Source organism: Chinchilla lanigera, unplaced genomic scaffold (genome assembly GCF_000276665.1).
Source record: "Chinchilla lanigera isolate Chin_1 unplaced genomic scaffold, ChiLan1.0 scaffold00005, whole genome shotgun sequence".
In the NCBI taxonomy this organism is placed as follows: domain Eukaryota; kingdom Metazoa; phylum Chordata; class Mammalia; order Rodentia; family Chinchillidae; genus Chinchilla; species Chinchilla lanigera.
In genome coordinates, this window is record NW_004955406.1 from 38754984 (window position 1) to 38770231 (window position 15248).

The following is a 15248-nucleotide window of genomic DNA, read 5'->3' on the forward strand; positions in this document are numbered from 1 at the left end:
CCTAGCCTTGGAAGTATCTCCTTAAAAGCTTATTTTCTCAGTAGAAGATGAGAACTGAGATACTTGGTATCCTGTTCCCATGTCAGGAGCTGTGTAAAGAATTCAGATACTAAAAAAGGCCAAACTACTATTATTACAGATTGTGCACTGCACATTACTTTTTCCTGTTGGCCCTTGAACCTCCATCAGACAAGGACAAGACATCACAACTGCAGGAAAGCTGCAGACGACTAGGATTCATTCTTAAAGAGATTTAATTATTTGAACTGCATAAAAGGGGATAGTACATTTAAATCTCTGCTACATCACAAACTGCTTTTCGTTGTTTTATTTCATTAAAGACCCACTTGTTTTACCCAGCGTTGGGTTTATGGCTATAGAATGTGGGGAAAAGAAACATTAGAAACAGAATAGGAAAATAGAATCTGTTTTGTTCACCATGATGCCTTCTCCACTGCAGAACAGATCCCTTTAAAAAGAAAAGGAAGAAAAATAGCCATCAGCTATCCCCAACTAGTGACTATCCAGAGAGTTAGAGACAGGAAAAGAAACCAGAAAAGCAGAGCTTGGGTGTTCAAAAGTTTTCCTTCAACCCGTATGGCTAAACCTAACCCTCCATGAAAATGAATCTTCTTTTGATTTCCTTCCAACCTCTTAACCCCAAATCAACTTTCCCTGTCAACTGAAATATAGTGAAGATGTCATTTCCACAAGGAGGTCTGATTGAGCACTGGAGTAATTCACCAACCTTCTGAGAAAGCCTTTTTAAGAAGAGCATAGCTTTAGGGGCAGTTATAGTCCTCGAAAACTGAGGGGTTCTTTACTAGTAGGACCTAGAGTCAGATGGCCCACCAAAAAGGGCAGGCCATAAAACAAGAATCCCCTCACGTTGTCTGCAGGCTAACATTTACGGTTACTGTAGCTTGGATGGACAGAAGCCAAAGCAAGCAAGCCCTTCTGGTTCTGCAAGCCCACAAGGTGGAGGGGCAGAAGAAGCTGCAATCTAATGGCTCTAAATAACCAGCATTTAGTGTTATATTAGGACCAAGGATTTATTCCACAATATAGACTGCAACATTTGATACAAGCTATCAAAAAATAGGGGAGGAAGGAATGGGCAGGGAGGAAGCCAAAATACAGCTGTAGCAATTACTTACAGAGCAGTCTCTTTTCTACATCACTAGTTCATCAGTGACACTAGAAACTAGACATTTGCGTTCTGTACATCAACCAATTGCTAAAGCACCAACACACTGTTCAGAAGTTTGTTTTGTTTTGTTTTAATTCCAGCCACTGAAACCAACATAGAAGTTATTGCTCAGATAAATAAACCTAGTCTACCAGAAAAAAAAAAAAAAAGTGGATAAAGAAACAAACAAAACCCCAAAAGTGAAAAACTTAAAATTCCCCTATGTGGTAACAGAGTAAACAAGAGGAGGATTCCTCCATTGAGGATTTACTGGAACTTCTGGTGCCCCTTCGGGCACCGAAACTGAGCTGGACTCCTACGCCGGTAAATCCCAGACAGAGGTGCAATTTTAACGCTGTACATGAAAAGGTGCAAGCTTCAATGCCTTCCAAATTGGTGGAAACTCCTGCAAAAAACAGTCAGCATTTAAACCTCAACAACCACAAACAGCTCTTAAGGAAAAAAATACAAAAAGTGTCAAAAATTTTTTTCATTGTTTTTTTCTTTTTTTCAAAGAGTTCTGGAAAAATGATCCCATAAGGAATAGAAATAGCACCGTGTACAGGCTGGCTTGAATACCAGTCCTGTAGCTTTGCTGAGATTTGAGGAAATCATCTTGGTTGGAGTCCTGAATTACATTAAGCTGGGGAGTTTGTTTTGTTTTTACTTTCGGCTTGGTGCGTCCTTCCCAGTACAGCGCACACAGATGTAGTCTTCTTTCTCTGCCATCTCTGGAGAAACACCAACACAGACCTGATGAAACCACTGATTGCAGCTGCCATCACACTGGACCCAGTCCACCTGGTTACAAAGAGTGGGGAGATGGGATGTTCAGAGGAGGAATGTGATTCAGACTTGGACAGGCCAGCCTCCCGATATTCAGGCCGTTTGCCACTAACGGCTTCTGTCCCAGCACTGGGACCTCCGGCACAACAGCCACGCCATGAGTGTAGCTGGCCTATCAGCCAAAGCAACCAAGTCAAAGTCATTCTTCATGTCGTGACTGCTTTGGGGTTAAGACAGTGCTGCCTTGTGACAGTAAGCAAAAGGGCATTACATCAGCATCCCTCCCACCTTCTTAGCGCCGGGACGGTGAAAGCTGGAGGAGGAAGAGAAGGAAAAAGGGAAGAACAAGAGTTTTCTTCAAGAAAAGGGAGGAGACCCAGGAACGATGGTAAGAGCACAGGTATCAGTGGGGGTAGGGCTGAGCAATCCATTCAGATCAGCTCAAAGCAGATAAGCAGAAGAGAAAGACCCAGCGAGATGAGGTCTAGCTTACAGGGTTTCTGAGTTAAGGGAAAGCATGTCCTCTATGGCCCAAACCTCACTGACCTCATCTCCTTCTGGCTGCAGGCAGCTCACAGCTGGACAGATGGCGTCTTCATCCTCAGAGTCCTCCTGGTCGGAATAGGATGTGTCTGAGGGCAAGGAATGAGTTTCAGCAGAGCGGACTAACTCATAGCTACGCTCCCTCTCTAACTTGAAATTGTTCATATCCTTGGGGTGGCTCAGTTTTATTTTCTTCTTTTTGGGGGTCCGCATTTTCTTGACTCGGTCCCACCGTGCATTGGAGAGGCCTTCTCTGTCTAGGCGTCTCTTCAGTTTCCTCTCAAGACTGTTGATTCCATCTCGCTTTCCCCGGCAGCAGTCATTCTGGATAGAAGATGACAAATTCAATTTCAGCCTATAGTTCCCTCACTACTAAAAACTAGTGAAGCTGCTGGGTGTGGTGGCGCACGCCTACAATGCTAGCACTGAGGAGGCTGAGGCAGGAGGATCATTGCGAGTACAAGGGCAGCCTGGGCTACAAAGTAAGCTCTAGGCCAGCCTGAACTGCACAGCAAGGACCTGTCCCCAAAAAAGACAAAAAACAAAACAAAACAAAAAAACCCACTGGTAAAAGGAAAGGAAAGATATGATTTGTCATCAAATTAGCCAACCAGCACCAGGAAATGAAAGATGCTCAAAGCCACTTCTTTTCACCAAATCTGTGATTGGCTATTACAGAGTTTCTATCCAGGTGTCTTTTTTTCTATCCTTTCATCCACAAGCTCCTAATTAAGGATATACATTCCCACTCCTTATGGGAGAAAAATGCATGAACCAAAGATGATCAGTAATGGTGCTAAGGATAGCATAATGAAAAACAACATTCTAAATGCTAGTTATCAGCCCTCATGCCACCTTTTGTAACATTCTTCCCTAACATGGCTAAGTTTTCCTAGTAGACTTGGGACCTTGAATTTGACAGCTCAGCTAGTTCCTAGAAGGAAGTAGCAGCAACAGTTTTAACTCTGCAAGACACAGGATGTTATGGTACAGGATATCCTTCAAGTAAGTGAGCATTCAAGATGGGCATCCTCAATACTCATGTCAGCTATCTTGTCAGGTCTAGAGGAATAACAAAAAGCATGCTCAAGGGTGACTCTAGAAATGTTACTGACTTCTGAAATACTTATATAACAAAAGGTCCTCCCAAACTATAATTACATTTTTATCACTACAGTGTTTCTCTTACAGGGCAAAAATAATCCTACTTCTCATTATTACAGAGAGTAACAATGATGGGAATGATGCAGCACACACCTTTCTAAAAGGAAAAAAAGGGGCTGGGGATTTAGGTCAGCGGCACTGCATCTGCCGGGCAAGCACGACATCATGAGTTCGATTCCCAGTACCGGAAAAAAACAAACAAACAAACAAAAAACTAAAAGGAAAAAAAATTCACACAGTGACTTAAAAATGACACAATCCCAGGACATGAGCCCAGGATGCAGTGGATGCATCCTATGTTCTCACCAGCAGCCTTGAGAACAGAGCTGAGCTTGCATCCTTTTGTGGATCAAATACTGTCTCCTTCACTGAATTACTGAGATGGACAGAAACGCACAACACCACTGCAGACTGCTTCCTGGGAGCCTCTTAGATACTCACCTTCTCACCGCTGGGTCTAACTGGTGAGCTTCGGTCAGTTTGGGAAACAGGACTTGGCTTTGCAAGGAGAGTCTGGTAAAGCTCCTGAATTTCAGGAAGGGATACCTGGAGCAACTGGGCTTCCATCAACAGTTCATTCACTTCCGGACTGATGCCTGTTCAAGACCAGACCCAATCAAAATGATAAGTGTTTCACACATGCACATTTAGGCCTGTGAGAAACACAGAAAGGCTGCCCCTCATTCTACTCCCACCCTCTCCTTAGGATGCATTTAGTTTACATGGACTCACTTAGCTGCCTAAAGCCACGATACAAAAGAGTCCAAACTAGATTCCCTAACTTCTGATTCAGAGGGAAATAATAAATCGTGCCTGAACCCTCCCCTCTTGGCTTATTTCTGATGCATAAGAGATACGGTAGGATCTCTGCATTGATGGCTTACACTAGAAAGCTCAGAGTAAACAGTCTGAGTGGATCATGGAGCTCTGACCACATGATCAGACATACTGAGAAGATGTGACTAAGCATCAGAAATCCAGATGCAGCTTTAAGCAAAGCTCATCAGGTATTCACTTACAAATGAGAAAAAAGAAGGTAGGTCTTTAATGTGGACTATCTGTAAGATCTCCACAAGTCTCTTAAGCAATGAAGCAACAAGGGAGCCCATGACTCTCTAAATACGAGGTGTTTATTATCTGGCATAAGATTAGCCCTTTCAACCCTAAAAACAATGACAATGCCTTCTCTCGTTTCTAGTTCCCCATGTAGTTATAAACATTCAAATGAACCTTCTACTATCTAGCAAAGGCACAGTAACCTATCTCCTACATTTGAGGATAAAATTCTTTATGGTACCCGATCATATGTAACAAAAACCTAGTACAAGATGACCTGTTAATATATAGCCCTCGAAACAATAGTAATAATAAAATACAAACCGTGGAGGGGGATACAACTCTGTCCAGTAGAAAAGGGAGAGTGTAAATATGAGGTTCGGTTGTCCCAGTCATCAGGCAAGGAAAAGGATGTTGTCCCAGGAGGTTGAGAAACCTAATGAAAGAAAAGCATCTTATACAACAAGGCCTTTTCAGGACTAAAAATATTCTCACCAGTCCAATGAACGTTGTCTGGGTTATCAGGAACGCAACTAGGAAAAAACAAGATTTTCTTTCTTTTTTTTCTTTTTTGGAGGCAGGGCCTCTCTATATAATGCAGGCTGGCCCTGAACTCATGGTGATCCTCCTGCCTCAGCCTCCTGAGTGCTGGAATTACAGATGTGTTAAAAGTTAAGTCACACCTGGTGACTTAACTTTCTTAAAATAAAAAGACTCCCCTGCCATCTCAGAGCTGCCCAATCAACTTATGTCCTCCAGGAAAAAAAAGTGGCAGACTGGTTTTAGTGAAAAATATTGGTGAATAGGCCATTTTCTCTGTGTGAAAACAGATCATACAAACTTTTCATCCTCATGTAATTCTCTGCATTAAAGATCAGAATGCAATGAACACAGGAATATACCCCGCCAAGTAAACCAAACCAGAACCTGTGAGAAATCATTCACATACATGCCTACCTCCCTTGCTGTTTTATTTAAGGAAGTAGGCAAACAGTTCTCTGACCATGAATTAGTAAATAACAGTGTGTCCTTCTCCTTTATCAATAAAGGTAATTAACTCTTAGCATATCCTGGATAAAGAACAGTAACTCCACGGCAGCCTGTCTATGGTGAAAATAAGTAGCTGGTCACCTACTGTGTGCCAGGTACTGTATTTCAGAAGCTGTAAAGGAAAACAAAGGGAGGAAAACAGAGAGACAGCCATGATAGGACATTTTTTGGTCCTTATTCCTAATGTGCTAAGTAGTTAACTTATATGTCTGTGTCTGTATGGAACAAGAATAGTTATTATCTGCAATGGAAAAATATATATTAGATTTGAATGCTAAATTAGCTTTATAAAAAGACTGTATATTGCTATTCTGATTATACACTCCTAATACCTTCACTTTCCTTTCCTGCAGCCATCTATGGAAAGAGATAGAAAATTGCCTACCCATCCCAGTGATGCTGCTTTGGGCAGAAAGACCGCTTAAAGCCAGCCATGGTGGGCCACACCTGTAATCCCAGTACTCAGGAGGCTGAAGCAGGTGGACTGTTTTTAGTCTGAAGCCAGAATGGGCTATACAGTGAATTCAAGGCCAACCTGAACTACACGGCAAGACCCAGTCTCAAAATACAAAACAAAAGATAGATAGATAGATAGATAGATAGATAGATAGATAGATAGGTAGGTAGATAGAGAGAGAGAGAGAGAGAGAGAGAGAGAGACATAAGAAAGAAAGAAAGAAAGAAAGAAAGAAAGAAAGAAAGAAAGAAAGTACATATGGTATGAACCCCACAGCTCTTCCTCCAAAACAACACAGCACTGTCTGACACTTCTAAAAACTATTCTTCAAAAGCTAAAAAAGACTGAAGGTAGAAAATTTCCCCTTTCTACTCAGTGACTTTCATCTAAGTAGGGGAAAAAATTTTTAGACAAGCAAAAATTTAAAAATATGTATGTTATATATACATATGGTTAATAGACAAATAATGGAAAACTTATTTGAACACCATGACAGGTGTATATGTGCTACATAGAGAAATACAGTAAGAACAACTGACTATTAGGAACACAGGAAACTAAAAGGATGCAGCATATGTGCACGGACTTGGAGTAGGAAGTTCCAGATTCCATAACACTAGACAGTGAAGAAATTTCCAAGGATACAGCAACACCAAAGCTACAGGACCAGGAAAAAGCACAGAGCTCCAGAGTCCAGCAACCCAAAGAGTCCCAACTCACCTTGCTTGTCTCTGACACCTGTCCCGCAGAGGCTTGCCATCTGCTAGATAACAGTCCTGAGCCCACTCGGTCTTGCACAAATTTTAGGTTCCCTGATGAAAGCAGCTGCTGGGCTCTGTGTTGCCAGTTCACGGTTCTCTCAATCATATACCGAAGTGCATCTCCCTCAGGAAGGCGAACTCGGATGCGCTGCAGGGAGGCGAGCAGGGGCAGAATTTTCTCTAAAGGAGGTTTCTCTGATCTCCGACAATGGGGACAAAGCCAGATGCGGGGACTTTGTGAAGTACTGGGTACTGCCACACAGTTAGTGTGGAAAGCATCCCTGCAGAGTTCACACTGAATCATGGGGGTCGCTGGGGCCTTCTGACATAGGCAGACTTTCAACTCCACATCTTGGACAGGCGATAGCAATTTCCTTTCATTGGCGACTCTGAGAGACTGCAAGGCTTCCATTTCTCTTAGGCGAGCTTCCCCAAGCGTTGCCATCTGAAAAGGAGTTAACAATCAAGAATGTTGGCAGAGAAAACTCAGCCTCCCCCCACAACTCAAGGCCCTAGTGGTTAAAAGCAAGGGCTCCAGAGTAGATTATCTGTATTTGAATCCTGCCTCTAACTCACACTAAGCTGTGTTACCTGGGACAACATATTCTACCATAGCTAAATTTTCAATGTGTATAAAATGGAAACAATACAGTGTGCACCTTACAGTGCTGTGATGACAAGAGATTAAAGACAGAACACTGTGTGCATAGTAAACACTGTGCACTTTTACTGCAGACATCATTTCTTTAAGTCTGACTTCCTTACATTTGTATCAATGAGAAAATTTACTTCTCTTGAAACATACAGGTACCTCATACTCTGTGTGTACTAATTTCTGAGGCTAACTGTTTTCGGTTCCATTAACTTTTCTATTCTTCTAGCAAAGCACCTGAGATGGAAAGTCTCCTGGTACAGCCACTACACAACAGTATTCTATGTCTCTTATTACTCTTCAACACTAAGGTCTTCTGTGCACAATTACAGGTAATAAAAATAGATTGCATCCCTCATGAAAAAATTAGAGACCATTTCATCAGATTTTCTTATACATACATGCTATAAAATAAAATAAGATCAAAAATAAAAAGAAAGTAATGTATAAGGTTGTCTTTTTACAGATGTTGCAATATCCTCAAACATAGTCTTTCCTCTTTACTAAGGAGAGCCAAGTCCCAGCAAAGTTCTGAGTTCAGCCTGTGTGAATGACTGGAAAATATCAAGTTCAATCATAAGTGAGAGGGGCTGGGGATTTAGCTCAGCGGCAAAGTGACTGCCTGGCAAGCGCAAGGTCATGAGTTCGGTTCCCGGTACCAGAGAAAAACCAAAAAACCAAAAAGAAAAAAAAAATCGTAAGTGAGACTGAACATAGTTCTAAACACCATGGACAAGCTGTCTATAAATGGAAGTTTTTTTCTTTTCTTTGCAGGTACTGGGGACTGAACCATGGGGCACTCTAATCAATGGGCTCTAGCTCCCTTTTTATTTTATTTTGAGACAAGGTTTTGCTATGTAGCTCAGGCTGGCCTTGAACTTGCAATCCTCCTGCCAACTACCTCTATAAAAAGTTGTATCATTAAAGCTCTGCTCTAGCACTTCACTGAGAGAGAACAGATAACATGGGGGAAAAGTGTAAACTTGTTTAACACTGGGCATTCCTCTCCAGAAACAAAAGCTATAGACTACAGGACCTGTTCTATTTTCCCAAGTACTCAAGATACTAACTTATCATAGAACCATTTTCACTTTCAGACTATCAAGCTTTACCAGATGAGGCCAGAATGTGACTCCATTATCTCTTTTTGGATTGGGAAAGAAAATGTGTGAATGAAGTATACAGGAAAAAACATATGCAAGAGTAATTCAGATAAACCTTGGGTATATTAAGGTAAAATCTACTTATTTTTATAAATGAATTGGAATGTACAGTAATATATATAGGTTATGTGATAATAAGGTACCCTCCCAGAGCTTAGAAACAGTAACCAAACGACTGACTTTTCAGGATTCTACCATAAATTAGGAGATTATGTGTTGAAGGATACTAAACCAGGAGTGCATGGATTAGCTACGCAGGCTAGAATGTATGAAAGATACTGCATATGAAGTTTCAAATATATGTGCATTTCAGGGGAGAAGGATTGTAACTTTCAGTTAGTTTTGACAAGAATGCACCATACATACTGTAGTGAACCAAAGGAGCTACCTTAAAAAAACAAAATGGTGCCCAAGTAGCAGAAATATATAAATAAACCCCAAAGAAAGAATGAGTCAAAATTATTAAATCAGGCAGCCCCAAGTTAGCTGTAAGAGGTCAGGCAGATACAAAGGAACAGATGGGAAAAGGTGCCCTGGCCTGAGGATGCACCCTTTCAGTACAGTTCTGAGAGCAAGTATGGACAGTCATGTGCTATGTAACAATATATCTAACAACAACATATAACAATATATTTTTGTTCAACAAGGGACTGTAATATGACAGTGGTCCCCTAAGTCTATACTACTACCTACTGACATCACAGCTGTATCAGTTTACATACACTCTGTGGTATTCACACAACAAAACTGCCTAACAACACACTTTACAGAACTTATCCCACCACCAAACCATGTATTAATTATATTTCTGCTACAGAATAGGCAATGCTTTGTGCCATTACAACATTCAAATCAAGCTAGGGGTACAGCTCAGTGGTACAGCACTTGCCTAATGTATCTGAGTCCTGGGTTCAATTGCTACCACCGCTACCACAAAAGAAAGGAAAAAAAATCCAAATTGTTTCGCTCTCTTCTTTTATCCTGACATTGTGCTCAGTAAACAGACATCAGCATCACCTCATGTTCTTGAAAATATCTTAGGCAAAAGTGTTTGTAAGTTCAGGGGGGATGGTACACACCTGTACTACAAACATTCAGCAAGCCGAACCAGTAGGATCCCCCTGAGTTCAAAGCCAGCAAGGACTACATAATGAGTTCACAGACAGCCAAACTATATAGCTAGATCCTGTCTCATAAAACCAAGTATTTTTTAAAGGCAGGTCAGACTTAAGTAGGTATCTACTCTTCCTTTTTTTTTTTTTGCAATCTTCTAATTTTTTAATGGTGGTGCTAGGACTCGAATCTAGGATCTCACAGATACTAGGCAGGTACTCTGCCACTGAGCTACCCCTGTACACTTACATGTACTTCTTCCTTTAACGTGGTATTGTAGTTTCACATATTTGTTAGCCTTAACAGCCTTATCCAGCATTTCTGGATCAACCACAGGCATTCTTTCTGAGACCATGGGACTCAAGATTGAGAATCCTACACTGAGTCTTATGCATGACTGGCATATTCTTATTTTATCTTTAGTAAAACTGAGCACTTTCAAGTTATTCTACTTGCCTTCATAATATTCCTATAAACCTGAAAGGGTTAGAAATTATCCTCCTCAACAATAGAAAAAGAAGAAGAAAAAACCCAACTACGCACAGCTGAAGCAGTCTCTTTGCTTTCAGTTAAAGCCCTTTCCAGGTCACTCAGACTCTCTAACTTGGTGCTTTTTTTCTTCCCACTTGGCAGAGGCTCCTTTAACTTTCTCTGTTTCCTTTTCAATCCCAAAAGGCCAATATCACATCGGGGACACAGCACCTAATATGGGATAAAGCAGAACCACAGATAAAATGGGTTTCACATAAAGCAAAATAAAAGACTCTATTAAATAAAAAGAAGACAAAGAAAGGCCAGTTCAAAATAGACTGACTTTGATTCCAGATTTAATTAAGTAAAATGCAAAATATACCAACTGATTCCAGTGATATGCATGAGCATTAGCTTACAGAAAACACTTTATGAAAGGGAGGTGAAATCATTAGGTACCAAGCTTACTAGATTCAGATACTGAAGCAGAGCCAAGTTTTTAAGAGTCCAGTTTCTACAGAGACAAGGACTTCACCCAATAGGCAAAAGGTTCTTTTTAGACATTGAATACTATCGTACATGTATCCAGAAAACATTTCAAGGTTGCTAAAAACAACTCGAAGAACACAGAGCCATTGGTGACGTCACCTTTGTGTGTGATGGCCTGCATGTTTTACCAAGCTGAGAGATCTAGGTTCTTGCAGGGGAGCTGGTTGCAAACTTACCTCTAAGAGAGAATACGGAGAATTCTCGGTCAAGAATGTATTAGCAGCACATTCTTTCCAAGCCTGAACCTCAGCTACTAGTGACTCCAGTCTTGGCAAAGAATTCAGATGTACCGGGATAGATCGGCCTCTTGTAACAAGTTCTATGAGTGTGTCTAATACCGGTACACGTCCTCCAGCCTAATAAATTAAGAAAAATTACAGAAATTTAGAACAAAAGAATACTTCTATATTAAAAAACAGGGACCCTGATCAATGGAACAAATTCAGATTCCTTTGTGACCTCATGTTGAATTCATAGATGTTGACAAAATCTGGCAGCTGACCAATGATGGTAGGGGCAGGAGCACCATTTATTTTGTCACTTTACGAACAGCCAGAGAACCTAGTTTGTACCAAGCCCCAAAGCATACACATATTAACATGATATACACTGTGATCCCTTTGTTTTGTTATATGCTCTAAGTTGTCCCTAATTGTCACATTGTTCCCTATGGATAGTCTAGAAAAAAATCAAAAAGAAAAATTTATAGTAACTCAAGATTTTTCTATACTGACTTAATTTTAAATAGCAACAAAGAATACTTTACTCCAATCCACTCACCAATGAATTACCATCATTCTTTATAAATTACTCAGAAAACTAAAATGTGAGTTGAGAAAGCCCAGTGGCTCTTAAACTTTAGCATGTATAGGAATCATCTGGAAAACTTGTTTGAACATGGATTCCTGGGTCCCACCACCAGATACTCTGATTCAATGGGTCAGAGAGGGTCCATAGATTTGTATTTTTAACAAGCTCCCCGGTGCTGCAGCTGATGCTGTTAATCCTGCTGGTACAGGATACTTAAAAATGTTGACTCATGATTTACATGCTCTTCCTGTGATACTTAAATAGAACTATATGGAGTCTTTCCTAAATGTAAAGAAAAATACCAGACAACATTTTAAAATAACGCTGAATAACATTTAAAATAAGTAATCCAGTAAATATGAAGTTGGCCCCTGATAGTTGTATCTATTAGTCCTTATATGTGATGAAAGAAAAAGGCTATTTTTTCAGGAATGGCACACAGTCTTACTTTTTGCCTTATGGTCACTGATGTAAGACAAATGAAGGGAATAAGTCTATCAAAGAGCATGTGTGCTTTTACTTTCTGACTGCACAAGCTAGCAAGCTTTTTTTTCCCCTACTGCAATGACCTCACCTTTTGGCTGCTACCAGTTATTGAGTGAAAAGGACTGTAACTAAAGATAATTACTATACTACCAACAATCACTGACAAAAGGCTGCACATAAAACTCTCTTTAATGAAGTCTACATCTATAGTAAATACTTTTCTTTGTATTTCTTTGGCTTGCTGGGATCACCCCTTAATTATATAATCTCAATCTTTTCCCTACTTACTAGAATAGATGTCCAGATGTTTTGTTGTAAGTATTTGTCTAGAGCTGTCTTATTTGGCATTTCTTCTAGCAACTGGCTAATTAGCACCACTTAAACTTACACAAATATCCAGAAAAGTAGAATCTCTAGAATCTGAAGGATTCAACAAAACAAAACTGGAGAATTTTTCTTAATAGGTCATTAGCACCTATTGGTTTATAATGATTAGAGAAGTAAAGGAAGACAGTTCTTTTCCCACCAATCACTGTTCAAATTAAGTTCTTCAGCTAAAAATTAGATAAATTATAGACATCTGTAACTTAAATATGCTGCAAGTGAATTTAGTTTTCCTGCAACTTATACGTAAGTCAAATAAGTGTAACATCTAGCAAAGGGCCACAAAATATTTGATGATAGTTACTCTGAATAATTTTTTTCTTTCTTTTCTTTTTGTCCCCTTCCTTTTTATATGACTAGGAGGGTACTTTTGCTTAAGTCATGACTTGAAAAAGTTCTGGGTACTGGGGACCAGTTTGGTCATGCTACCATATAACTGGATTGACTGACTCTATTACTCCTGATTGTCTGAACTCCATTGCTCTTGACAAGCCAGTAATAGGCAACCATACGTAACAAAGACTAAAACCTACCACACCTTCTCTCAACTTCCTTTTTACCTTTTTTCCCTTTAATTGCAACCATATACTTAAATTTGCTGTAAAGGACTCCCCAATTTCCAGAAAAAGTTGGTTTTATTATTTATGCCTTAATTATCTCAGTCAACGTGTCAAGTAATAGCTGGTAACTACAACCAAAAAGCCCTAATAGAATAATCTGGTCAACTCTATAAATACTGAATCTGTGCACTGAGATTAGATCCAATATGTTATCCTTTACAGAGCTTTTCAATTATTGCTCTTCAGAGACTGACTGATACATTCAGGACATTTTTTTTTAACCAACCTGCAGGGCCTCCACATCCTGAAGCCAATCTCTGGCTCTCTGTACTGAATCTTTCAAGGCTGCACCATTGGGCAGATATGCAGGGATCTCCTCAATCTCTTTTACTGCTGTAGCAAGACTGCTCAATGTATGTCGGGGTCTATAGCAATGAAACACAAAGATTTCTTGGAGTTTTATATGATGGTTCATTTTTCTTATGGCTAACAAAAGGACTAGAAAAAAATCACTGCAGAAGAAATTCAGTAGGGCAAATGGCATTGACCATTAGATATCAAGTTAACTAGGTTCAAATAAGATTTAAGAGCAAATAAGATAAAGCAAATGACTCACAGAAGTATTTAAGATCTACCTGTTTCTGATTTTATGATGGCATAAGCTCTAACTTTGATTTACACCAGGTAACTTACTAATTATTAATTTCTTCTATGTAAAATTAGATATAATGTCAAAATTCATATAGTTTCACTTAAAAAATTAAAATTCTCTAGGATATTAACATACTCAAAATAACAGTGCCCCAAATTTTTGAACCTCTCTGCGCAAAGACCACTATTTTAGGATTACAAAAGAATATCTATGTAACCCACTATTTTATGCTTTATGTTTTCATCTGGACCAATTAAGATCTGTCATCAGAAAACAAGTTTAAGAAAGAGTTTTGCCAGAGAGATAGCTCAGTGGCACAGCGCCTGTCTGGCAAGCACAAGATCCTGAGTTCAATTCCCAGTACCAAAAAAAAAAAAAGAAAGAAAGAAAAAAAGAAACAGAGTTTTATTCTCTCTTCTCCCTCAGATGGTTAGCCTGAGTCCAATCTCATCTCCCAAAGAGGTAAAGTATTCTGATTTGCTAATCAAGAGCACAAATGTATAGTCTTGTTGGAGCTGGGGATTTTTTAGCTCAGTGGCAAAGCACCTGCCTGGCAAGTGCAAGACTATGAGTTCGATTCCTGGTGCCAGAAGAAAAACAAACAAACAAACAAACAAACAAAAATGTATAGTCTTGTTTCTGCTGAAAACCTTCATTATCTTCATTTTATAGAACCATACATGTTAACTCTCAGACATTTTTCTTTAAGGCTTCTTGGGATCTTATTTATTAACTGTAGTTTTAAACAGTTCCATGTATTATTTGTAAACATTTTTCTCTTAAACACAATAAATATCAATGGAGTCCAGAAATATTTCATTAAACCACTATCTCTAGAAAAGGTTAAATCAATCATTTTGTAGTCAGTAGTAACTGGACACTTCTAAATGCTAATCACTGTGCTCTATGCTCTAAGATGGAACTCTTGTCCAGCTCCCCTAGAGAAAGGTGCCAAGTTTGCTTTTTTTACCTGGCCTTGAGAAGACTCTTGGCTCTGTCATCCCAGTGCTCTGACACTGTGAGCAATTCTTGCAGTCGGGCCATGGCTTTCTCCACTGCTGAGTATGGGGCGAGCCCTACCCCAAGGTCTATGAGACGTCTCATATCATCTAAACTAAGGGAGCTGGGGTCTAGGCAAGCTTGCTGCACCTCTTCTAGCCAACGGGCCTGCTCCAGACGGGTTCGCATCTCAGCAAGCTGTGGAAGTTCAACATCAAATTCAAAGCTAATGTCCAGCAAGTCTTGCAGCTGAGCAGCACTAGGCATTTCCTCAGAAAGTAGTTTCTGGCTATGCTGCTGGAAATCTTCCACACGATTCAAGAGATCCTAAAAAGAAAACAAACAAACAAAAAAGATAATACATAAGACAAATTGTAACTAATTTACAAGAGAGTATATATAA

The 15248-nt window shown here is 39.8% G+C and overlaps 1 protein-coding gene across 1 annotated transcript in view; it reads right to left on the minus strand.

Moving 5' to 3' along the window:
* Positions 1 to 236: 236 nt before the first annotated feature.
* The window catches only part of Kdm5b (lysine (K)-specific demethylase 5B), a 67875-nt gene continuing 52863 nt past the window's right edge, over positions 237 to 15248 (minus strand). The window contains exons 19-27 of the mRNA XM_005375227.2: positions 14817 to 15172; positions 13481 to 13619; positions 11131 to 11310; positions 10478 to 10636; positions 6966 to 7451; positions 5063 to 5174; positions 4124 to 4278; positions 2522 to 2842; positions 237 to 1990 (exon numbers count right to left, since the gene is read on the minus strand). Of these exons, the coding sequence (XP_005375284.1) occupies positions 1853 to 1990; positions 2522 to 2842; positions 4124 to 4278; positions 5063 to 5174; positions 6966 to 7451; positions 10478 to 10636; positions 11131 to 11310; positions 13481 to 13619; positions 14817 to 15172 (2046 nt within the window). The 3' untranslated portion in view covers positions 237 to 1852. The remainder of the gene's footprint in view (positions 1991 to 2521; positions 2843 to 4123; positions 4279 to 5062; positions 5175 to 6965; positions 7452 to 10477; positions 10637 to 11130; positions 11311 to 13480; positions 13620 to 14816; positions 15173 to 15248) is intronic.